General features: G+C 38.2%; 2 protein-coding genes and 1 non-coding gene across 4 annotated transcripts; 1 reads left to right on the top strand and 2 right to left on the bottom strand.

Moving 5' to 3' along the window:
• Positions 1-579: 579 nt before the first annotated feature.
• LOC123878924 (nascent polypeptide-associated complex subunit alpha) lies at positions 580-6,215 on the bottom strand. 2 transcript variants are annotated; one of them, XM_045926300.1, is made up of 6 exons: positions 6,120-6,215; positions 5,406-5,561; positions 3,867-3,988; positions 2,823-3,041; positions 1,726-1,887; positions 580-812 (listed from the first exon to the last, which is right to left on the bottom strand). In XM_045926300.1, exons 2-6 carry the CDS (start codon positions 5,521-5,523, stop codon positions 798-800), a joined length of 636 nt encoding a protein of 211 aa, XP_045782256.1. In that variant the 5' UTR covers positions 5,524-5,561; positions 6,120-6,215; the 3' UTR covers positions 580-797. The 2 variants fall into 2 exon arrangements, with proteins under 2 accessions (XP_045782256.1, XP_045782257.1); XM_045926301.1 differs by having other exon boundaries at positions 6,031-6,151.
• Positions 4,421-4,555, bottom strand: LOC123879280. The gene has a single exon (XR_006798977.1). It is a non-coding gene; the product is annotated as a small nucleolar RNA SNORA16B/SNORA16A family (small nucleolar RNA).
• A 1,127-nt stretch (positions 6,216-7,342) lies between the features above and the next one.
• LOC123878923 (acyl-CoA-binding domain-containing protein 5) lies at positions 7,343-24,092 on the top strand. The gene is made up of 9 exons (XM_045926299.1): positions 7,343-7,715; positions 17,710-17,821; positions 18,316-18,397; positions 18,869-19,016; positions 20,059-20,168; positions 20,725-20,803; positions 21,944-22,044; positions 22,907-23,032; positions 23,865-24,092. Exons 1-8 carry the CDS (start codon positions 7,655-7,657, stop codon positions 23,027-23,029), a joined length of 816 nt encoding a protein of 271 aa, XP_045782255.1. The 5' UTR covers positions 7,343-7,654; the 3' UTR covers positions 23,030-23,032; positions 23,865-24,092.
• Positions 24,093-25,534: the final 1,442 nt, after the last annotated feature.

The following is a 25,534-nucleotide window of genomic DNA, read 5'->3' as shown; positions in this document are numbered from 1 at the left end:
AGTCTCTTGGCACTTGGATGACATTAATAGGGGAGCGTAGTTGTAGCACAAAGGCTGCCACCAAATAAAATCTTCTCATGTTTTATGTACTTAATTTTAACTGAAAGAGAAATTAGAATATCCGTTCTTGTTTGTATATCTAAAAAGAATCATAAAACCCGTTGATAGGCCAGGGACTTGCAACCTATCATGTTTACTTGCTCAAATACTATACTTACCTAGTGCTAAATACAGCTTTAAGATGCAGACACATTTATGCTGTATTATTTTTAACAGAATAGCTGTTAAATCGCGACGTTATGTACATATACTCTTACATAAAAAAAAGTGAAATTTAATATTTTTTACTTAGCAACACCACATAAAAGGAGGCAGCATGAAACTTCACAAGATGGCGACGTTAGTTCCAATTTTGGCCACGCGCCAAGAGAGCCCTGTCGGATTGTACATAGGTATCTCGGATAGGCGCCACCTATTTGCAAGTCCCAACAACAATTGTACAAAATTCACCTCAATCGGATAAGCGATTCGTGAATTCATAGGTGCAATTGAAAAACAGATGAGGAAAAAAAACTAGCGAATGTTTACAATACTTTATTTTATTTAGAAGTAAATAATTCTATATACAATCTCTTTTTCATTCCAAAACAAATTCGCTTCTCGTACCTTTTGAGATTGTCTTTGGTGGATATATACTGGTGTGAGAGAGATAGACAACAGCCGTTTCACTTTTACTTTATAGTAACCATCTTAAAACTAAAAACCTATGAAATAATCCTTGAGGCTACGCGTGGCCCTTACATCGTCAGCTCCTGTGATAGAAAGGATTGATATAATTAGTTTTCAATACATCTTGTTCGTAAAGCGATTCATAACCGTAAAATAGACTATTACCGCACAAGTGCGTAAATAGATATTTATGATACAAGGGCGGTATAATGATATAACTACATTTGAGACACAAATAATAATACCAGAGCCGAGGGCATTGTGTGTTACTCCTTCACACAAAAACTACTAGACGGATTTGGCTGAAATTTGAAATGGAGATAGATAATATCCTGGATTAGCACATAGGCTCCTTTTTATCCCGGAAAATCAAAGAGTTCCTTCGGGTTTTCGAAAAACCTGAATCAACGCGGGCGAAGTCGCGGGCATCGGCTAGTCTAACATAAATCAGAGTTCGCTCTATAGATCTCAGTTTAAGACCTGAGAGCGTTTGGCTGTAGTGGACGAAATTCGACCAAGAGGACCACTTACCATAATAGCGTTGACTATGTCCGACTGGTTGTTCTTGAGGGCTCGCACGGCCTTCGCTCGAGAGACATTGGCGTCATCACTATCTCAACTATATTAAGTGTTGGCCGAAATTCGGCAAAGCGGATATTATCGTACTCACAATGATAGCGTTGACTATGTTCAACTGGTTGTTCTTCAGGTCTCGAACAGCCACTCACGACAAATTGGCCGAAATTCGTCTATTACACTCACCATGATAGCGTTGACTATGTCTGACTGGTTGTTCTTGAGGGCTCGCACGACCTTCGCTCGAGAGACGTTGGCCTGCGTCATCACTATCTTAACTATCTTAAGTGTTGGCCGAAATTCGGCAAAGAGGATATTATCGTACTCACAATGATAGCGTTGACTATGTCAACTGGTTGTTCTTCAGGTCTCGAACAGCCACTCACGACACATTGGCCGAAATTCGGCTATTACACTCACCATGATAGCGTTGACTATGTCCGACTGGTTGTTCTTGAGGGCTCGCACAGCCTTCGCTCGAGAGACGTTGGCCTGCGTCATCACTATCTCAACATCCTTTTCATCGATCTCGGTCTCGTCGACTCCCTCTTCGTCTTCTTCTTCTGCAATTGGTGCTACCGTCTGGAAAGAAAAAAGATTTATTATGAGCGTAGTTGCAACATTGTTGAGGGTGGTAAATCTTAGTTGCAATATTGTCTAAGGTGGTAAGTCTAGTTGCAACATTGTCTAGGGTGTTAAGTCTTAGTTGCAACAATGCTGAGGGTAGTAAGTCTTAATTGCATCATTGTCAAGGGCTATAAATCTTAGTTGTATGGTCTAGTTACAACATTGTTGAGGCTGGTAAGTCTAGTTGCATATCAAGCTAAATAGTCGAAGGTAACTCACAGTGCCAGCTGCAGCAGCGTCGTTCCCAGCGGCTTGTGTTTCTGGAGCCTTGATCCTTGAGCCATAGTAGCCTGCTGCGACAGATCTTCTATCTTTGCCTCTCTGAGACTATGTGTGGTCAGACTATGTGTGTAATTGCGCATACTAGCTCATAAGTGATGTGAGTGCCCAATAGATAACCTATACTCTAAGCCTAGTTGTACTGTCAAGAGTAGTAAGAGTTAGTTGTAACATTGTCGAGGTAGTATGATCTAGTTACAACATTGTTGAGGCTGGTAAGTCTTAGTTGGTAAGTCTAGTTGTATATCAAGCTAAATAGTCGAAGGTAACTCACAGTGCCAGCTGCAGCAGCGTCGTTACCAGCGGCTTGTGTTTCTGGAGCCTTGATCCTTGAGCCATAGTAGCCTACTGCGACAGATCTTCTATCTTTGCCTCTCTGAGACTATGTGTAGTCAGACTATGTGTGTGATTGGGCATACTAGCTCATAGGTGATCTGAGTGCCCTACAGATAACCTATACTCTAAGTCTAGTTGTACTGCCAAGAGTAGTAAGAGTTAGTTGTAACATTGTCGAGGTAGTATGATTTAGTTACAACATTGCCGAGGCTGGTAAGTCTTAGTTGCAACATTATCTAGTTGCATATCAAGCTAAATACTCGAAGGTAACTCACAGTGCCAGCGGCAGCAGCGTCGTTCCCAGCGGCTTGTGTTTCTGGAGCCTTGAACCTCTCGGCCGCAGCCATAGTCGCCTGCTGCGACAGATCTTCAATCTTTGCCTCGCCGAATACAATGTACGTGTCTGAATGAGGATTCTTGTATACATCCGGGGAGTTGATCACGAAGAGGATATTCTTTGACTTCCTTATTGTTACCCTGTTGACGCCTTGTACCTGGAATACATAAAATATTAATTAAAAACAATTTGCTGAATATTTGAAAAAGCTGTGATAGCCTAGTGGTTAGAACGTCCGCCTCCTAATCGGAGGTCAGGGGTTAGATCCCGGGCACGCACCACTAACTTATCAGTTATGTGCGTTTTAAGCAATTAAAATATCACTTCCTTTAACGGTGAAGGAAAATATCGTGAGGAAACCTGCATGCCTGAGAGTTCTCCATGTTCTCAAAGGTGTGTGAAGTCTGCCAATCCGCATTGGGCCAGCGTGGCAGACTATGGCCAAACCCTTCTCATTCTGAGAGGAGACCCATATTCTGTAGATAGTGAAATTAATGTCATGAAACTAATTTTGTATAGATCGTTTCAACGAATAGTTTCTATGGCATTATGTTGGCTCCTCTGTCTGTCTAAGTCATTGGGTGGTCACCATATTGGCATGAGAAGACACAGATTTTGTTTATTTTCATTTGATTTTTATTTAATTCATTCAGGAAAATCAAATGAAAATAAACAAAATCTTTTTATGCAAATATGGTGCCAATGACTTGGACAGACAGGGGAGCCAACATAACGCCATAGGAACTATACGTTGAAACGATCTATAATGTGAATTCCGCTTTATATTAGTGTGGAATGTTATAGGGCTACAAATCATACTTGTAAATTCCGCTTTATATTAGTGTGGAATGTTATAGGGCTACAAATCATACTTGTAAATTCCGCTTTATATTAGTGTGGAATGTTATAGGGCTACAAATTATACTTGTAAATTCCGCTTTATATTAGTGTGGAATGTTATAGGGCTACAAATCATACTTACAGGTTTAAGTCCCAGTTTGCTCATGATCTTACGCGCTTTTTTCTCGCCGCGCGACTGCTTGGCTTTTGACACTATGTCAATACCAGCAATTGGGTTTGTGATGCCCCCTGCTCCTGGTGCTCCTGGAATTACAGATAAAATCATGTTTTTTTTTTTTTCTTCTCGTCTGGCTTTACATAGATTAGCCAATGTCAGGTTTGTAGTTATTTACAAGTTAGGGAAACTATATATTTTTAGCTAATCACAACAAACATGATTGTAATAATCTAAAATCATGTTAGATTTCATCAACAAATACTGCAGAACTCAAAATTAGGTGGTTTCTCGAAGTGACCATAGAGTGCTCTCTAGTCTCTATGGTCACTTTGAGTGTCAGAGCAACATTGTCACGGGCAAAAGTTAATAATAAACTAAATGTTACTGTTATTTAATTTATGTTGTTTTTTCTGTTGTTTCTCTTATTTTATTGTTTCTGTTATTTAATTTTTTGTTAATACTGTTATTTTATTTTTTAAACATTAAAAAAAAAATATGGTAATAATGAGATAGTAAATAAATGTACTTAACATGGGTAATGCATAGTGTTTAAAACTTAACACCATGCGACCATAATGCCAAAAATTTGATATTGGCCATGTTTTGACTGATATAGAGTATGGTAACCCTATTCAGCTTCGATGAGGCCATATTGGTAAATAATTAAATGTATAAAAGGAAATAAAATTTAATCTATTAACACCCAGCTCAAACTACTGGACAGATCAGGCTGACATTTGGCATGCAGAGAGCTATAATTATAATTATAATAATTATAATTAAATAAATATTAATTAATTAATTATGACTAATTAGTATTTTTATTTTATTTTAAGACATTTTTGTTCAGTGTAAACTTTTTATTGTTTAATAATAATTATTATTTTTAATTTCTTTTGGCACAAGTTGTGACACCTAATTAATAAGTTATGTATCTAATACCGTGTGTGTGTGTATGTATAGATTTAAGAATGTATTGATATTATAATTTTCTGGTGTCCTAATAAATAAATAAATAAATAATGACGTAGACATCAGATAAGAAAGGATTTTTAAAAATTCAACCCCTAAGTGGGTAATATAAGGGTTTCAAATCTGTCTGGTTGCATGTTGATGATGTATGCTCGGTAGAAAAGACATCCTGAACCAGTGGTAGATGCATTTGACGATTCAAAAGTATTTGTAAAAGTTTAATTGAATAAAAATATTTTTATTTTATTGATTGCCTTCATTTACAGTTCTCGTCCAATACCAATTTATCATCATAATCAGTAGCTCAGTTTTGAGGTTAAGTAGTTTTAAGAATATATTGTTAGTCTGTAAGTACAAGGAACCAAAAGCTTAATTTGCTATAATCCACTAAACCAAACAAATCTGTATGGTGCAATATGCTGTACCATACAGATTTGTTTGGTTTAGCAAAATGTCGGGAAAAATACCCGAGTGCGGAACCCTCGGTGCGCGAGTCTGACTCGCACTTGACCGGTTTTTTAATATATTTACCAGCATCTTCCAGCTCTGGGATGGTATCATCGGAGTCACTGTCAGATGACGCTGTCTCCTCCTTGCGCTTCTCTGTCATGGAAGCGGTGGCTTTGTCTAACTCTGTCAGTTCTGGCATTGTGTCCTTTTGTTGTGTGATTGTGGGAGTGATTTTTCCTGGACAAAAATTAATTTTTACTTAGTTCAGATCTCTGGGAGCTTACAACCGTATTTTAGCTGTTATGTATCAAGTACTAAATGATGCCCAAAATTATATCAAGGTAGATTAAGGATTTTTTTAAATCTTTTGATTTTCCAGGACAAAAAGTAGCTTCTGTTTGCACTCTGGGATCAAACTATCTCCTACCCACCTATTTCATTTATACTTTAGACTACAAAACACAATTACTAAAACACCAATCTTGATCGAAATATTTTGGAAGTAATTTGAAGGGGAAAAACCCAAGGATTACTCAACAATGCATTGCTTATTTAGACTTACAACGATTAGGTATTTATATTTTATGTACTGTAAGAATAAGGTAATAGGATATGAATGCGAATTAATTTTATTGATCGATTAAAACGCCGCTAAGAATGGGCGCGGGTGTCACAAAAATACCACAATTTTGAAAATAATTCGAACCATAGGTCCCAATAACACCGCTCAACACATAAATCACGCAAAAATACACAAAATTATCACGATTTTGCAGACATTTTCGGATTATTTACCTTGTGGCAAGGAAATTTATTTCAGAAAAAGAAACCTCGAAATTATTTTCATTTGACAAGAATGACATAGGCAAGGCAGTGTTGCCAATTGCTTTCCAACACACTTTCCAAAAAAATTGAAAAATTGTAAGTCTATGAACTAAACCAATCTCAAAAATCACAATAATATCTAACTAAATAGATTAAAAAAAATTAATAAATTTCGTTCAACAAAAAAAAAGATTTCCATGAATTGAGAACCTCCTCCTTTTTTAAGTCGGTTAAAAATATTTTAATCGAATACAAATGTATCCCATTCTGCTTAATTTTTAGTCTGGCAATTAAGTTTTGTTGTGTCAACCAATCCTTATGTCATCGATGTGTCATATAGTGATGCAGTGTGGTATGATTGTCTAAATAATATCGATAAAAGTTCCACATATTCATCTATACATATAATAAAATTGTAGAAAAGTGGTGTCTGTACAATGGAAATATATAAAAAAAATAGCAGGGGTTGTTATTATATCGATGCCGAACCCGAAATTGTAATTAATTTTTTTTTTGTCTGTTTGTCTGTGTGTTTGTGCACGCTAATATCAGAAACGGCTTATTCGATTTAGATACGGTTTTCACTAATATATTGTAGTAAGCTTCACTTAACATTTAGTGTTTATTTCATGTCAATCGGTTCATAAATAAAAAAGTTATGTCAATTTAAAGAATCACGGCGAACATTTTTAACGTACAGAGTACGTACTACACGCCTCGTGCCTGAGCGTCCGTGGCTATATAAGGCGCGTTGATTCCACGCGAACGAAGTCGCGGGCACAACTAGTCATTTTAATAAATTTTTAAATTTCAGACTGTCTGTCTGTCTGCTACCTTTTCAAGGCCCAAAAGTGTAACCGATTCTGACGTTTGGTGCAGGGTTAGTTTATATCCCGGGGACGGACATAGGCTACTTTTTATCCCGGAAAATCAAAGAGTTCCCACGGGATTCCTAAAGACCCATCCACTTAACCGATTTGTATGTTTGGTACCGAGGTAGCTTGCATCCCTGTTATTGACATAGGTAACATTTTATCCCGGAAAATCAAACAGTTCCCACGGGATCTTTAAAAACCTAAATCCACGCGGACGAAATCGCGGGCATCCTCTAGTAACCTATATTGCAAGAAAAAGCTAGTTTCCAAATGTAGTACAATAAATATTTGATATCGATATCGATGTCATCGGTAACAACACTCAGATGCACGTCACTAAGCTGAATTATCTTTCACTTGTGCACTTGATTTTTTTTTAATTAATCGTTTTTTCTGTTCTAGTCCGATAAAGGCCACGATTGTAGAAGGCTATATTTTTCCGAAAATTAAATTATATACTTATTTCTACGTTTCTTGCTATCATATAATTCGTTTATCTAGCATAACATTCTATCGTTTATTCCGATAGTGAATTTTCGTGATTGTGTGCATTTTATTCAATTGTTAAAGTGTTTATTTCAAGTCCAAAGTGCGTTGTTTTGTTGTGCCTAATAAAGTGTGTAGCTGAGGATGTCTTTAGAGGAAAAATTCCATGCAGCGGTCAACGTTATTCGGAGTTTGCCCAAAAGTGGTAAGCGATAATGAATTCAACTCACGAGCTTTCGTACTTTCAGTATTTGCTAGACCGAATCTGTTTATTTTATTCCTTTGCTTTCGATAGAAACACTAATTTTTTTTAATATGCAGGAGTGATATGGCTAAAAATCGATTTTAGAGCATTAATGAATAAATTAAATTAAATTGAGATACCATTTCCTTCCCATATAAGTGGATAGATCCGTTTCAATGGCCTCAAGAATAAGTTATCAGGTCTTGTCTAAGGTTTCAGATGTATTTCAGCATCTTTTTGTTTAAACCATGTTAGCCTTGTTAAACATTTTAATATTTGCCTTTCTCCTTTGCAAAGCATAAAGTACATTGTAAGCAACATTGATGTGATGAGATGCTGCAACACTATAAAGTTTTTATTCGAAACCAGACATAATTTGGTTTTTTAGTAAAAGTAACAGAAATAATTTTTGTTTTTACTTTTAAAAGACATTCTTTTAAATCATCAAAAGGATCTACCACTAGTTTCGAATGCCCTTTTGGAAGAACCAACAAGAAACTTGAAATTTGGTATCATACTATTCAATGGGAGCCTCTTACATCTTGGGTTAGCAACTGTTCTTTAAATAGAAAGGATTCTGTACACTTAATGAATCTACTATTGGCGTCACTCAGAAAAGCAGGTATTATTTAAATATTTTTATCGAATTATTGGAATGTCCTCTCCAAAACCAACACAAAAAAAACACAAGTTTAATGTGTAAGGTTATCCGAGAGTTTTAATCTAAACAAACTAATGCCAAAATAAATAATTTAATTAGAGCGTGATTGCTATCACAACATCTAATTATTCAGTTCACAATCCAAATACCGAAAATATGCGATATCGCTCCGAATCTCAGAAGGAGACTGAACTAAAACCTTCGAAACACCCGTATTTATGCAAGTTCAATCTTGTTGGCCTCCTAGCAACAGATTGTATGACATCGAATGAGCCAAATATCGATTTTATCAAACTACCTGCATTAGATAAATTAATAATTTTATATTATTTTTGACAACTCAAATCAATTTTTAAAAATAACCTTACAGTTCGGCCGTCCTGAATTTAACACGTCCTCGTGTTTCTAATCAATCATGTCATGTCAGTCGCGGGCTTCCTTGCCCTAAGTCAAATCCAAATCATGGGCTATCCTGCCCTCCGTCAAATCATTAAAACCTACCCTTGAACTGCCGAACTCTCAGTTTTAATATCAAATCAACAATAAATCCAAACGACTAACTTCTCATTCGATGTATACGAAATCTGAACCACTTATTGCAAATTACTTTCCACTTCACAAAAGACTAAATTCTTTAAAAAAAAACTTAATATTTTAATCACCAAATTACCAAAACCACCGAACTCATTAAAAAAAATTTATCAAATGTGGGTTGGTTCGAAAAAGATACCAAAGCGAAATTAAGACAACGTGAGACACGTCCCGCTTCTGAATTATTGGCGTCACTCAGAAAAGCAGGTATTATTTAAATATTTTTATCGAATTATTGGAATGTCCTCTCCAAAACCAACACAAAAAAAACACAAGTTTAATGTGTAAGGTTATCCGAGAGTTTTAATCTAAACAAACTAATGCCAAAATAAATAATTTAATTAGAGCGTGATTGCTATCACAACATCTAATTATTCAGTTCACAATCCAAATACCGAAAATATGCGATATCGCTCCGAATCTCAGAAGGAGACTGAACTAAAACCTTCGAAACACCCGTATTTATGCAAGTTCAATCTTGTTGGCCTCCTAGCAACAGATTGTATGACATCGAATGAGCCAAATATCGATTTTATCAAACTACCTGCATTAGATAAATTAATAATTTTATATTATTTTTGACAACTCAAATCAATTTTTAAAAATAACCTTACACTACATTCTACTAAATAAATTTGGTTTCTTAATAAAAAAAGTCTTATCTCCTAAATTGCCCCAATTGTGACCTGAAGATGTACATTACTTATTAGTGGAATGTGTTTGTATGGACAATAAAGCCAGGTATAGCCCTATAAGAAGAATTTCTTGATGGAATGACCTTCTCCTGACCCTTAACACACTCATATAATCTGATTAAATTCCATATAAATGATTGATTGAAGATAGCTTAGAAATATAAAAAAAAACTATGCTTTTGCCAAATTGGCGGTTGTAACGGCGCCCTATCCCAACCTCTGTTGGATAACCACAAATTCACAGTTTTCAGATTTGTTCCTTTACTTTTGCTATAAGACCTACTTACTTACCAAATTTCATGATTCTAGGTCAATGGGAAGTACCCTGTAGGTTTTCTTGACAGACTCGACAGAGGGACAGACAGACAGACAACAAAGTGATCCTATAAGGGTTCCGGTATCCTTTTGAGGTACGGAACCCTAAAAAAACTAGGGCTGGATATGTCTTCTGTTGTTAGGTTCTATGATAGCCTGTAGTGCCTGCAGAACACATATTATGATGATAGATGATATAATATTTAGATACACCCTACAGTTGACAAAGGCTTGTCTTTGTTTGTACATATTTATCTTGCATAATTGACAATTTGCAATTTGCATAGCTAATGTTTGAACTGTTAAGTAATTTTACTAGTTTGTTACTCAGTAATTTCCTTAATTTACTAATTATTATTCTTGTTATCTTGTTGAAACTATAATAAGTACCTGTATGTACATATAGTGTTTACTAGCTGATGCCCGCGACTTCGTTCGCGTGGATGTAGGTTTTTTAAAATTCCCGTGGGAACTCTTTGATTTTCCAGTAGTTTTAGATTTCAACTTGTGAAAAGGCCTGTGCTCAGTAGTGCACGGGCGACAGGTAATCATGATGAATTATGTAAATCAAAAGAAGCAAGTGTGTTCGCATCTGACTTGAATAAAATATCAAGGGCGATCGATTTTGTAACTTGAAGACGCCCTGAAGGTAACGTCGCGCGTCGTATCTTCATTGTCTTTCGTTACTTAGTTAGTTTATAGTTTATACCACCATAAATGGCTCTGTAAAGGCCGGCGCACATAATATGGCGGAGCGCAGCGCAGAGCATGCCCGCGAAGTTTTCTAATCGCGTGACACATTATGCGAATTTCTACCAGAGAATGCGCGAGCACGCGCGGGACTGCGCGCGGATGCGCGAGTATCCGCACGGATGCACATTTGATTTTAGATATTACTAGAGGATGCCCGCGGCTTCGCCCGCGTGGATTTCGATTTTTTTAAATCCCATGGGAACTCTTTGATTTTCCAGGATAAAAAGTAGCCTATGTCCTTCCCCGGGATGTACTCCAAGTCTGTACCAAATTTCATTAAAATTGGTTCAGCGGTTGGGCCGTGAAAATGTAGCAGACAGACAGACAGACAGACACACTTTCGCATTTAAAATATTATAGAATTGATTTAATAAAACTTTTACATGTAAGTACTTTTGATTCATCAAAAGCATCTACCACTGGAGAAGAACCAGCAAGAAACTCTTTTTAAAGATTTGAAGAGTATATTATATCATACTACAGTATTCAATCAAAATGCATGTTTTTAGGGTTCTGTACTGGAAAGGTGCCAAATGGGACCCTATTATTAAGCCTCCACTGTTCACCCATCTGTTTGTCTGTCTATCAGCAGGCTGCATCCCATGAACTGTAATAGGTAGTGATGGATGTTATAGCTGCAATAGAAATACGCAGACATGTGTCAAGGTTCGATCCCAGGCACGCACCTCTAATGCCAGAGAAAACAAGTGTTGATTTAGTACAACTAGGGTAGGCAGTACTTTTATACCTCTATGAGCTGCACGCCACTGGCCTAAACCCTTCTGGTTCTGAGCTTGAAATCCATAGAGAGCACTTTGACTTTGCTCAGACTTAAGACACAGTTAAAACGAGACAGCGTTATACCGCTGGCATAAATCTGTCTCGTTTTAACTGAAACTTGACTCTAAGCAAAGTCTATAGATGGACTTCGTCTGTGTTGGTGTTAGCTGGCGGGCGTGCTCTGCCTTTTTGGAGTGTTTTTTTTGTTAAAACTGACTGGAAAGCGCTCTAAGGAGGTGCCGTGCGTGTGTCGGCGAGCGCCGGCACAGACGGGGTCCATACTTGTATACAAATAACTACAAACTTGACATTGGCTAATCTTTGTAAAGCCAGACGAGAGAGAGAAAAAAAAGTCTATAGATTTCAACTTGTGAAAAGGCCTGTGCTCAGTAGTGCACGGGCGACAGGTAGTCATGATGAATTATGTAAATCAAAAGAAGCAAGTGTGTTCGCATCTGACTTGAATAAAATATCAAGGGCGATCGATTTTGTAACTTGAATACGCCTTGAAGGTAACGTCGCGCGTCGTATCTTCATTGTCTTTCATTAGTAGTTAGTACATACATCATACCATGAACGTCACTGTAAAGGCCGGCGCACATAATATGGCGGAGCGCAGCGCAGAGCATGCCCGCGAAGTTTTCTAATCGCGTGACACATTATGCGAATTTCTACCAGAGAATGCGCGAGCACGTGCGGGACTGCGCGCGGATGCGCGAGTATCCGCACGGATGCACAATTGATTTTAGATATTACTAGCTGATACCCGCGACTTCGTTCGCGTGGATGTAGGTTTTTTAAAATTTCCGTGGGAACTCTTTGATTTTCCGGGATAAAAAGTAGCCTATGTGCTAATCCAGGGTATAATCTACCTCCATTCTAAATTTCAGCCCAATCCGTCCAGTAGTTTTTGCGTGAAGGAGTAACAAACACACACACACACACACACACACACACATACAAACTTTCTCCTTTATAATATTAGTGTGATTTCAATGAGGACAATGTCGATAGTATTTTGACTGTGAAAAATGCTCTGCGCTGCGCTCCGCCCTATGTGCGCCGGCTTTATGGGATTTTATAAATCGGGCGAGTGAAATCCATACTTCCATAATATTATCCATACTAATATTATAAATGCGAAAGTGTGCCCGTCTGTCTGTCTTTGCGACAGTAACAGTGTCATCCCCATCTATTTATATAAAAATCTTTACTTGAAAGGGTCCAGTTTAAGAAATTAGCTCTAGTATCGACTGTTACTCACAAATTAGTCGATACTAGAGCTAGTTTCTTAAACTGGACCCTTTCAAGTAAAGATTTTTATATAAACCCGTGAGAGTAATACTGCCATTGGAGCAATTAAAGTGCCACAAGCCTACTTTGTCGTATTAGTTTACAAATTGCGAAAAACCAAATTAAATTTGAATTTCGTGGGCAGACCCGTCTCATGCCCCTTAAAGTTTACAGATATTCGTAAAAGATGATGTTACATCACCTACCTACTTTCCATTTTTTACTTGTGCCAAGCAAAAGTGCCTTCACTCACTATGGTGTGCTAATGACCTAAGCTTTATGTAAGTCATAAATCATAACAAATTACAGTTGACCCCCGGTAATCCGGCCCCTGTCTAATCCGGCACCCCCTGTAATCCGACATGTCTATTATTATTGAATTTACTAAATTTGCATACATAGTGAAGTATGACATGTACTTCAGAGTATGTATGACATATGGAATCTTATCATTGGATTTGTAATTTGTCGGATTACAAGGTACTCTATTGTAAAAAAAATCGGACTATAGGGGGTCTTAGGCAGTACTCAATAATCCGATAAATTCGATAGTCCGACAATGTCCTGCAAAACGTTTGTCGGATTACCGGGGGTCCACTATAGTTTTAAGTTTGACTATCTTCATCAGCGCAAGGCACAGCCAAGGCACAGAGAGCGCGGCGCCTTTCTTGATAACTGAAACTAAGTTTTATTTACTAGGGCATAGACGCGGCACGGAGGCGCGGTCAGAAAAGCAAACAAGATAAAGTTGAAAACTAAAACCCGACTGCGATTGTCTTAATAAACACTGAAATCTATACTAATAAATAAAATTGGAGTGTCTGTCTGTAATTTCGATATAACTACCTCATATTAAGCTCATAGGGTTATTTGAACGATACCAACACTGAATCACACGTTTTTAAAATTTTTGTCTGTCTGTCTGTCTGTCTGTCTGTCTGTCTGTCTGTCTGTCTGTCTGTCTGTCTGTCTGTCTGTCTGTCTGTCTGTCTGTTTGAAAAGGCTAATCTTTGGAACGGCTGAACCGATTTTGACGGGATTTTCACAGACAAGTAGAGGATTGACCAGGGTGTAACATAGGCTACTTTTTTAACCGACTTTCAAAAAGGGAGTTGTGTTTTTCTACATATGTACACCGAAATCTCTGAGATTTCTGAACCGATTTGCGTAATTTTTTTTTAATCGATAGAGGAACTTTGCGACATTGTTTCATAAAAAATTTGGAGTCCAACTCCTCAATCCTGATGCTGCAGGGGATCTGACCAATCCACGCGGGCGAAGCTGCGGGCATCAGCTAGTATTATAGTAAAATTGTTTTTCTGTCGCTTGGTATATTTTAATATTGTAAGTAGTACAGATTTATAAACTCAGAATTTTCTCCTCTTTATTTGACATCCCACTCGATACAATAGCAAAAAAATATTTTTGGAGACCCCCTACTTTTTTTTACGTAACATCCGTTAGGTAAATTTTTTTCGTACAAAATGTAGCCTATGTCACCCGGACCTTTACAACGAATCAATGGAGACCTCATTCATCAAAATCGGCTTAGTAGTTTAGGCACTACGGTGGGACACACAGAATCTGGATACAAACATACATACATAGACTGCTAAAATCATAACCCTTTTGGCTTTGCCGCAGTCGGGTAAAAAGTTATTTTGGTTGGAACATTTTTCTTGCGTTAACCACATAAGGCAAAATTACTTGAAACCAGTCTAAGCTGTAATTAGTTATGCAAGGTTAACAAGTTCACTAACTTATCAAGTTATTTACACTTAACATTACTTCAAATGCATGCAGTTTAGAAGGATTTTAAGGTTCCGTACCTCAAAACGAAAAAAACGGAACCCTTATAGAATCACTTTGTTGTCTGTCTGTCTGTCTGTCTGTCGTGTCTGTCAAGAAACCTATAGGGTACTTCCCGTTGACCTAGAATCATGAAATTTGGTAGGTAGGTAGATCTTATAGCACAAATCTATACTAATAAATAAAATTGGAGTGTCTGTCTGTAATTTCGAAATAACTACCGCATATTAAGGTCATATGGTTATTTGAACGATACTATAACCGAATCACACGTTTTTAAAATTTTTGTCTGTCTGTTTGAAAAGGCTAATCTTGGAAAAATCTCGTCAAAATCGGTTCAGCCGAACCGATTTTGACGAGATTTTCACAGAAAAGTAGAGAATTGACCAGGGAGTAACATAGGCTACTTTTTAACCGACTTTCAAAAAGGGAGTTGTGTTTTTCTACCTATGTACACCGAAATTTCCGAGATTTCTGAACCGATTTGCGTCATTACTTTTTTAATCGATAGCGGAACTTTGCGACATTGTTTCATAAAAAATTTGGAGTCCAACTCCTCAATCCTGATGCTGCAGGGGATCTGACCAATCAACGCGGGCGAAGCTGCGGGCATCAGCTAGTACAGGAATAAATCTGAAAAACGCGAATTTGTGGTTACATCTTTCAGCTTTCATAAAATAACGAAGCTCTGGCACGCGCTGGCTCACTCTCTATAAGGGTGAGATCTATAGAGCGCGCTCTGCCTTTGCTTAGACAAAAGACAGAGTTAAAACGAGATAGAGCTATATCTCTCACATAAATCTGTCTCGTTTTAACTCAATCTTAAGTCAGAGCAAAGTCAAAGTCAAAGCTTTATAGATTTCAGCCTAAATAGTAAGTACTAGATGATGCTCGCGACTTCATCCGCAAGGATTTACATTTTTAGGGTTCCCTACCTCAAAAGTAAAAACGGCACCCTTATAGAATCACTTTGATGTCTGTCTGTCTGTCTGTCTGTCCGTCGTGTCTGTCAAGCAACCTGTAGGGTACTTCCCGTTGACCTAGAATCAGGTAGGTAGGTAGGTCTTATAACGCGGCAAGAAGTCGAGAGCAATGGTAGAACATCGTAGCAAAGGTTGCATCAAAGGGGAGTCACGACCCTCAAAATTGAGGAAACAACGTAAGAAGAAGAAGGTCTTATAGCACAAGTACAGGAATAAATCTGAAAACCGCGAATTTGTGGTTACATCATTAAAAAAAAAAATTGTTTCAATTTTCAAAATAAGATAATTATACCAAGTGGGGTATCATATGAAAGGGCTTTACCTGCACATCCTAAAACAGATTTTTATTTATTTTTATGTATAATAGTTTTTGATTTATCGTGCAAAATGTTGGAAAAAATACCCGAATAGGTAACCCTCAGTGCGCGAGTCTGACTCGCACTTGGCCGGTTTTTTGAAGACGCTTAAAATTTGTTGTATGTGTAACAAAACTGTGAAACTAATTTAAGTATGATATAAGTTAATTAGAATAAAATAATCAGGTTACACTACAGACAGTTCAAAATACTCATTTATTCCGTCTGCCCCTCTTTAAGATCTAGAATAAATTATAGACTTTCATAGACAAAAACTAGATTTTAACGGTAACCCGTTTGCATTTACTGAGTAAAAGTTTAGTTTTTAACCCCCGACCCAAAAAGAGGGGTGTTAGAAGTTTGACGTGTGTATCTGTCTGTGGCATCGTAGCTCCTAAACTAATGAACCGATTTTAATTTAGGTTTTTTTGTTTGAAAGGTGGCTTGGTCGAGAGTGTTCTTAGCTATAGTCCAAGAAAATCGGTTCAGCCGTTTGAAAGTTATCAACCCTTTTCTAGTTACTGTAATCTTCACTTGTCGGGGGTGTTATAAATTTTTAATTTACACTAGTAAGTATAAGGTACTGCAGTATTTTAAAGTAGTTTATGAACAATGTATTTTACAATCGAAAACAAACAGAAAATAAATGTTATTATCATTATGTAGGTATAGTGACCTAAAATCTTAATATGATAATAAAATTATGATAGCTAGTTGGAGTAGCTTGACATAAATTATTTATTTGTCGACGGCATATCAGCCGACCCGTGATAACAGAAACTATCGGTGGAAGCTTTTTTACTACTTCGGTCATCGTATTCCTCATTACTAAACAAAGTCGCGAGCATAAACTAGTAAGAAATAAATGCACTACAAAAATATACAAGTGTAGGTCCTAAATTAAAAATTTATAAAACCCCGACAAGTGAAGGTTACAGTAACTAGAAAAGAGCTGATAACTTGCAAACGGCTGAACCGATTTTCTTGGATTATAGCTAAGAACACTCTCGATCAAGCCACCTTTCAAACAAAAAGACTAAATTAAAATCGGTTCATTAGTTTAGGAGCTACGATGCCACAGACAGATACACACGTCAAACTTATAACACCCCTCTTTTAGGGTCAAGGGTTAAAAATCGTTGACGTGTGAACTTATACTTGGGAATACATTTGTTCTATTCGAACGCTTGTTTAACGGACGCCGGACGTTAAAAAAGCTCTTGTGTAAATGACGTCTTAAGGAACTTGTAACAAAACGTTGAGGTTTCGACGTCACTGGCAGGCGTCAAATGTTCCTACATTTGACGTTAGGTAGCCTATGAACCACCTATTTTTTGGCTTCCGTACCTCAAAAGGAAAAACGGAACCCTTATAGGATCACTTTTTTGTGACTGTCTGTCTGTCAAGAAAACCTATAGGGTTGACCTAGAGTCATGAGAGGCAGGTAGGTAGGCCTTATAGCTTTTATTTTTTACTATTTTTACATATAGGTAATATTTTTTGATATATCGTGCAAAATGTTGGAAAAAATACCCGAGTAGTTACGGAACCCTCAGTGCGCGAGTCTGACTCGCACTTGCCGGTTTTTATTCTTTGATATCACGCATTCACATCAGCCATAGTAGCCTAACTTTTGACATATCGTCGAAGCAGGATGAAACCGAGAGTTTCTTCACTCGAGGTCATCTATTTAATCTGTTTATTTGGTTTTGTCCCCAGGGTCATACCAGCCCAGCAATGAGATGATGCTGCGGTTCTACAGCTACTACAAGCAGGCCACAGAGGGACCCTGCACGAAGGACAAGCCAGGGTTTTGGGACGTCGTCAACAGGTCAGTTGTCTGTCTGTCTGGCCTGTCTGTCTGTATGTCTGTCAAGAAAACCTATAGGGTACTTCCCGTTGACCTAGACTCATGAAATTGGGCAGATGGGTAAGGTCTTATAGCACAAGTATAGGAAAAAATCCGAAAACCGTGAATTTGTGGTTACATTACGAAAAAAATTAAAATGTATTTCGATTTTCAAAGTAAGATAACTATACCAAGTGGGGTATCATAAGGGGTATCATTTTACCTGTATATTGTAAAACAGATTTTTATTTATTTTTATGCATAATAGTTTGTGATTTATCGTGCAAAATGTCGGAATAAATGCCCGAGTACGGAACCCTCGGTGCGCGAGTCCGACTCGCACTTGGCCGGTGTTTTTATAAAGAAAACCATGTTAATTATAATATAATATCCTAGTGTGAAACTTTATCTGACATAAAAAGAAAGCAAAATTTTGCTCAATACCCCTAAGTAATTATTTCATTATTTTATTTCAGGGCAAAATGGGAAGCATGGAACAAACTCGGGGATATGTCAGCAGAAGTCGCGATGCAGTCATATGTCGACGAGTTACACAAGGTATAACAATGCTGGCCCAAAAAGAGGGGTGCTATAAGTTTGACGTGTGTATCCTGTCTGTGGCATCGTAGCTCCTAAACTAATGAACCGATTTTAATTTAGTTTGTTTTTTGTTTGAAAGGTGGCTTGGTCGAGAGCGTTCTGAGCTACAATCCAAGAAAATCGGTTCAGCTGTTTGAAAGTTATCAGCTCTTTTCTAATTACTGAAACCTTCACTTGTCGGGGGTGTTATAAATTTTTAATTTACACTTGTTTAGGTAATTATTTGGGACAATTATTTCAAATTTCGCTGAGATCTCTACCGGTGAGGCTAGTTACTCGCACAACAGGTTAGGTTTTCTTAACAGACACAACAGATGGACAGACAGACAGACAACAAAGTGATACTATGAGGCCCTGAGGGTTCCGCTTTTCCTTTTGAGGTACGGATCCCTAATAAACGACTTGGTTGGTATGATTCACGTGTTACAGATCGTGGAGACGATGTCATATAACTCGGATGTAGCGTCGTTCCTATCGGTCAGCGATGACGAGCAGAACTTCCCCAGCGCCGACCTCGAGCTCGTCGCCGGCGACGTGTTGGCGAGATGTCGCGACTCACAGCATACCTCCCCCACGTGTACGTAAATGTTATACAGGGTGTAGCCAGAACGCTAGCAAAAACTTAGCGTTTATAATCTATACATATAATAAAATTGTAGAAAAGTGGTGTCTGTACAATGGAAATATATATAAAAAAAGTAGCAGGGGTTGTTATTATATCGATGCCGAACCCGAAATTGTAATTATTATTTTTTTGTCTGTTTGTCTGTGTGTTTGTGCACGCTAATATCAGAAACGGCTTATTCGATTTAGATACGGTCTTCACTAATATATTGTAGTAAGCTTCACTTAACATTTAGTGTTTATTTCATGTCAATCGGTTCATAAATAAAAAAGTTATGTCAATTTAAAGAATCACGGCGAACATTTTTAACGTACAGAGTACGTACTACACGCCTCGCGCCTGAGCGTCCGTGGCTATATAATGCGCGCTGATTCCACGCGAACGAAGTCGCGGGCACAGCTAGTAGTTAGTATAATATACTAACTACTACCTTAATGCAATCCAATGCCAATAACCATTTGCCTTATCTTGCAATTTCAGTGATTTAGTATTTTTCAAACCCGCATAACTGGGGTCAATGCCCCACCTACGACGCGGCATTGACCTATTTACGGAACGTTCGATGACCTCTAGCATCAGTCGGATGTTTTATTTGCAATATATTGTGCTATTTTAAAAAATACAGGAATTTTGACGTGACAACGTCTTATAATTCGATAGAGCCGGCTGCACGCACGAAAAAACATGACTCATGCGGCGTTACCTCGCTCTGAGGCGATCCATGTAAGGCTTGAAGTGCAAGCGAGAGCGCGGAACGAGCGACAAAGAAGCACAATCGGCCTTTGTTGTCACGTTCAACTATCGTCAGTAAATCGACTTTACAGACAACTATTTTTTTCTTTTAATTTCGTATTTTTTGTGGTACCTTATCAGTAATCATCAGTACTGTCACCTGTCTTCATTTTTGCTAGCGTTCTGGTTACACTTTGTACAAATAGACGTAGCGTCGTTCCTATCGCTCAGCGATAACGGGCAAACCTTTGTTGGTTCACAGATTCTCGCTCGGCGAGCGGCGCGTCGTCGCCCATACACACGAGCAGCACACCGCCACGGACACGACACGACTCTGAGGACGAGTTTATTGACACCGTCGACGTCACTGTCGTGAGTTCACATTTCTTTTCTCGACGTGAGACGGATACGGTACGACGAACTCGAAGCAGTGATATATAATACATACATTTTGAGAAAGTACTCACCCTATAAAGTTTACCCTTAGGCTAAGGGCTAAAATCCTACTTTTGATATAACAGTTGTTTGACACATAGAGCAATTAATATGGCGAGTCTGTCTGTCCGTCCGTCCGTCCGTCCGTCGTGTCTGTCAAGAAACCTATAGGGCACTTCCCGTTGACTTAGAATCATGAAATTTTGCAGGTAGGTAGGTCTTATAGCCATGAATTTGTGGTTACATTCATTAAAAAAAAATTAAAATGTGTTTCAATTTTCAAAGTAAGATAACTATACCAAGTGGGGTATCATATGAAAGGGCTTAATCTGTACATTCTTAAACAGATTTTTATTTATTTTTATGCATGATAGTTTTTGATATATCGTGCAAAATGTCGGAATAAGTACCCGAGTAGGTACGGAACCCTCTGTGCGCGAGTCTGACTCGCACTTGGCCGGGTTTTTGTGAAAATATTTCTATTCTATTCCAGAACGAGCCAGAAGCGGCGGCCATGACAGTTCCTCGTCTTAGCAACGGACACGCGCATCAGATCACTTCACAACTCACACGTGAGTATTCTTAAGTTTGTGTGAGTAGCTTGAATTCGTTGTTAGGGTTCCGTACATCAAAAGGAAAAAAGGAACCCTTATATTCAAATGCAAATTCAATGATTTATTCAATAAAATGTAGGTACAATATGTTGGAATAATGTCTGATGAGCCTTATACATTTTACCACTATAACTGGTGTTTGAATATTACCTATTATATATGTCTATATTATAGGATCACTTCGTTATATGTCTCTCAAGAAAAGGGAATCAAAACCTATTGGGTATTTTCCGTTGGCCTAGAAACAGCAGGCCCTACCTACCTGTGGAATTTTGACGTGACAACGTCTTATAATTCGATAGAGCCGGCTGCACGCACGAAAAAACATGACTCATGCGGCGTTACCTCGCTCTGAGGCGTTCCATGTAAGGCTTGAAGTGCAAGCGAGAGCGCGGAACGAGCGACAAAGAAGCACAATCGGCCTTTGTTGTCACGTTCAACTATCGTCAGTAAACCGACTTTACAGACAACCAATTTTTTCCTTCACTTGTGCTATAAGACCTACCTACCCTACCTGCCAAATTTCATGATTTAACATAGGTTTTTTGACGTGACAACGTCTTATAATTCGATAGAGCCGGCTGCACGCACGAAAAAACATGACTCATGCGGCGTTACCTCGCTCTGAGGCGTTCCATGTAAGGCTTGAAGTGCAAGCGAGAGCGCGGAACGAGCGACAAAGAAGCACAATCGGCCTTTGTTGTCACATTCAACTATCGTCAGTAAGGGTGAGGCCAAACGGACGTAAATGAGCTGTGCGCCGTGTGGCATGAACTGGACTTTTGTATGAAACTAAATGCAGCAGAAATTACGCGACCGAAATTACGCGACTGACAACTCAAAAAATTACGTCCGTTTGGCCTCACCCTAAACCGACTTTACAGACAACCAATTTTTTTCCTTCACTTGTGCTATAAGACCTACCTACCCTACCTGCCAAATTTCATGATTTAACATAGGTTTTTTTGACAAACACGACAGACAGACAGCAAAGTGGTCCTATAAGGGTTCCGTTTTTCCTTTTGACGTACGATGGTGCGAAATCCTTCGGGTTTCAGTCCGAATCGCATTTAACTGGTTTGTTTTCTACAATTTTAGATCTAAAGGTACTGGAGCAGCTGCCGGGTGCTCTGGCGAGGTTGGAAGCGGATGTCGCCGCTCTAAGGAAAGCGGTAGAAGGCGACAGGAGAATACTGGATGTAAGTACCTATCGGACTTCGTCTGTGATGGCGTTTGCTGGCGCGCGTGCTGTGCTTGCTTGGAGTGTTTTTTTTGTTGTTAAGAGTGGCTGGTTTTTGTGTTAGTTGGTGTTTTTTGGTGGTGGAACTGACTGGGAAGCGCTCTGAAGGGGCGCCGCGCGTATGTCGGCGGGCGCCGGCGCAGACGGAGTCCATACTTGTATAAATTCAATAACTTATACAAATATATATATAAATATCACAAACTTGACATTGGCTAATCAGAGTAAAGCCAGATTTAAAGAAAAAAAAAAGTACCTATCGCACTAACGGCCGTATTCACAATCATTACTATGAGGTCTCACAGTGCCTCGAACGCATAGTGTAGGTTCCACCAATCAGATCGTTGTAAATTGACGTGACATAGTCATCTGATTGGTGGAATCTATACTGCGTTGGAGCGCATCGTGAGACCTCATAGTAACGTTTGTGAATACAGGTGTTATATTATAAAGTCGAAAGATTGTGTGTATGTTTGTTACTCCTTCACGCAAAAACTACTGGACGGATTTGGCTGAAATTCGGAATAGAGATAGATTATTCCCTTGATTAACGCATAGGCTACTTTTTATCCCGGAAAATCAATGAGTTCCCACGGGATTTTTTAAACACATATCCACGGGAACAAAGTCGCGGGCATCAGATAGTTATGATATAAATTAAACGATAGTTTACTTCAAATTCAAAATATTTTTATTCAATTAGACTTTTACTTTTGAATCGTCAAAAGCGTCTACCACTGGTTCGGAATGCCTTTCCTACCGAGAAGAACCAGCAAGAAACTCGGCGGTTGCTCTTTTTAAAGATTTGGGCTTTATTACAGGAAGTGTCTCGGGGCTGGCGGTGGCCATGGCAGGAGTTAAGTCCACCCACCATGTTTTTAATGGTGGTTTGGCCTTTCATAGCATTCCGGATCGCGTCGCGGCTACAACGCAGGAATACTTAGCCGGTAAGTTACAACTTAATTCGTGTGTTATAAGTAACATAATGCAAGTAAACAACAAAAACAAGTAATAAGTTAAAAAAGTTACAAGCAATTAAAAATTTATAACACCCCCGACAAGTGAAGGTTACAGTAACTAGAAAAGAGCTGATAACTTTCAAACGGCTGAGCCGATTTTCTTGGATTATAGCTAAGAACACTCTCGATCACGCCACCTTTCAAACAAAAAAAAAACTAAATTAAAATCGATTCATTAGTTTAGGAGCTACGATGCCACAGACTACACAGATACACACGTCAAACTTATAACACACCTCTTTTTGGGTCGGGGGTTAAAAATGAGATCTCACGCGTCATTTTAACTTAATGTATCAACTGTCATGTCAAAAGTACGATTTCAGTCCTTATTAGGGATCCGTTTCTCAAAAGGAACCCTTATAGGATCACTTCGTTGTCTGTCAAAACCTGTAGGGTACTTCCCGTTGACCTAGAATCATGAAATTTGGCAGGTAGGTAGGTCTTATAGCACAAGTAAAGGAATAAATCCGAAAACCGTGAATTTGTGGTCACATCACAAAAAAAATTATTAGTGTTCATGAACAAATAAACAGTATTTTCAATTTTCAAAGTAACTATACCAAGTGGGGTATCATATGAAAGGGCTTTACCTGTACATTCCAAAACAGATTTTCATTTATTTTAATGCATAATAATTTTTGATTTATCGTGCAAAAAGTCGGAAAAAATACCCGAGGACGGAACCCTCGGTGCGCTAGTCTAACTCGCATTTGGCCGGTTTTTTACTATAGATGCTTTGATTATTGTTTTTTTTTTGCAGGTACTACGAAGCTCGCAACGTAATAAAATCTAGGTCATAAGTGTATACTGGTGTTGACATTTTACAGTTTTTTATATGGGGATGTGACGTCATAGATATCTTTTTTTGTTGTAGCAACATTATAGTCATACAATTTGTATATTATAAATGGTTCTTTTTTTTTCTCTTTCTCGTCTGGCTTTACACTGATTAGCCAATGTCAAGTTTGTAGTTATTTACAAGTTAGGAAAATATGGACTTCGTCTGTGCCGGCGCCCGCCGACATACACGCGGCGCCCCTCTATAGCGCTTCTCAGTCAGTTCCTTGGTCAGTTCCACCACCAATAAACACCAGCGGGACACAAAAACCGGCCACTTCCAACAAAAAAACACTCCAAAAAGTCATAACACGCGCGCCAGCAAACGCCACCACAGACGAAGTCCTAAATGGTTCTTTTGAGTGAATGAGTAACAATTTTCAATGTACCTACCGTATTTTATAGCGATGTTATCCAAAATGTATGTTTTTTAAATAACGTAAATAATAATTATTTAGTTCTGATTTTAGATTTTATACAGATACTTGTTGTAAATAAAATAAAAGTTTAAATATTCATATCTGAATCACAGAGAAAGCAAATTTAATACCATTTTTTTTAAACTGATACTGGTTTGTCGTGATTGGCTGAAGTTATGCTATTTTTTTTTTCTCTCTCGTCTGACTTTACAAAGATTTGCCAATGTCAAGTTTGTAGTTATTTGTAACAAGTTAGTTAAACTATACAAGTGTGGACCCCGTCTGTGCCGGCGCTCGCCGACACACGCACGGCACCCCCTTAGAGCGCTTTCCAGTCAGTTTTAACAAAAAAAAAAAAACACTCCAAAAAGGCAGAGCACGCTCGCCAGCTAACACCAACACAGACGAAGTCCATGCTATTCTTTGCTGTCATATCCGCCATGTTGGATTTGTCATGTCATAAAATATGTATGACATTATATGTCATAGTCCTAGACAAAGTCAACGTCCAATTTTTTTTAATCTAAGAAATAGTTACGTGGTTTTGAGGGAACCAATGAACAGAAAACATAACTAGACCATTAATTTAAAATATGGTTTTCAATGTTGCAATATGAGTTGATATTAGTTTTTATTATTATGTGATACTTAGTTTTAGTAAATTTATAGCATTATTTTGAGAGCAAACAGTAAGCCGGAAAACTTAAGTTAGAATTAAGAAAAGAAAAACTACAAAAGATTTTCAAAATTTCTCGTAAATTATGTTCATCGCACCCCTATATCAAAACTGCAACAACTCAAAAAAATAATCTTCAAGCAGCTTCTGTCTGTCAAATTGTGTCTGTCTGTCTGCTACCTTTTCACGGCCCAAAAGTTTAACCGATTCTGACGAAAAGTACAGGGTTAGCTTATATCCCGGGGATGGACATAGGCTACTTTTATCCCGGAAAATCAAAGAGTTCACACGGGATTCCCAAAAACCCGTCCGCTTAACCGATTTGTATGAATGGTACCGAGGCAGCTTGCCTCCCTGTAATTGACATGGGCAACTTTTTATCCCGGAAAATCAAACAGTTCCCACGGGATCTTAAAAAACCTTAATCCACGCGGACGAAGTCGCGGGCATCCTCTAGTAACTCTAGAACACAGCTCGATCAAGCCACATTTCAAACAA

The sequence above is a fragment of the Maniola jurtina genome, chromosome 27, assembly GCF_905333055.1.
Source record: "Maniola jurtina chromosome 27, ilManJurt1.1, whole genome shotgun sequence".
Taxonomy (NCBI): Eukaryota; Metazoa; Arthropoda; class Insecta; order Lepidoptera; family Nymphalidae; genus Maniola; species Maniola jurtina.
The sequence above is the reverse complement of the archived record's forward strand: the minus strand, read 5'-3'. Positions and strand labels throughout refer to the sequence as shown.

Excerpts from the sequence above, each read along its gene's own strand:
- LOC123878923 (XM_045926299.1), top strand. The coding sequence starts at position 7,655 with ATGTCTTTAGAGGAAAAATTCCATGCAGCGGTCAACGTTATTCGGAGT. Across the intron at positions 18,398-18,868 it reads ATGTCGACGAGTTACACAAG|ATCGTGGAGACGATGTCATA; the intron begins GTATAACAATGC and ends CACGTGTTACAG. Across the intron at positions 20,804-21,943 it reads GATCACTTCACAACTCACAC|ATCTAAAGGTACTGGAGCAG; the intron begins GTGAGTATTCTT and ends CTACAATTTTAG.
- LOC123878924 (XM_045926300.1), bottom strand. The coding sequence starts at position 5,523 with ATGCCAGAACTGACAGAGTTAGACAAAGCCACCGCTTCCATGACAGAG. Across the intron at positions 3,042-3,866 it reads GCAAACTGGGACTTAAACCT|GTACAAGGCGTCAACAGGGT; the intron begins GTAAGTATGATT and ends TATGTATTCCAG. Across the intron at positions 1,888-2,822 it reads ACGCTGCTGCCGCTGGCACT|ACGGTAGCACCAATTGCAGA; the intron begins GTGAGTTACCTT and ends TTTTCTTTCCAG.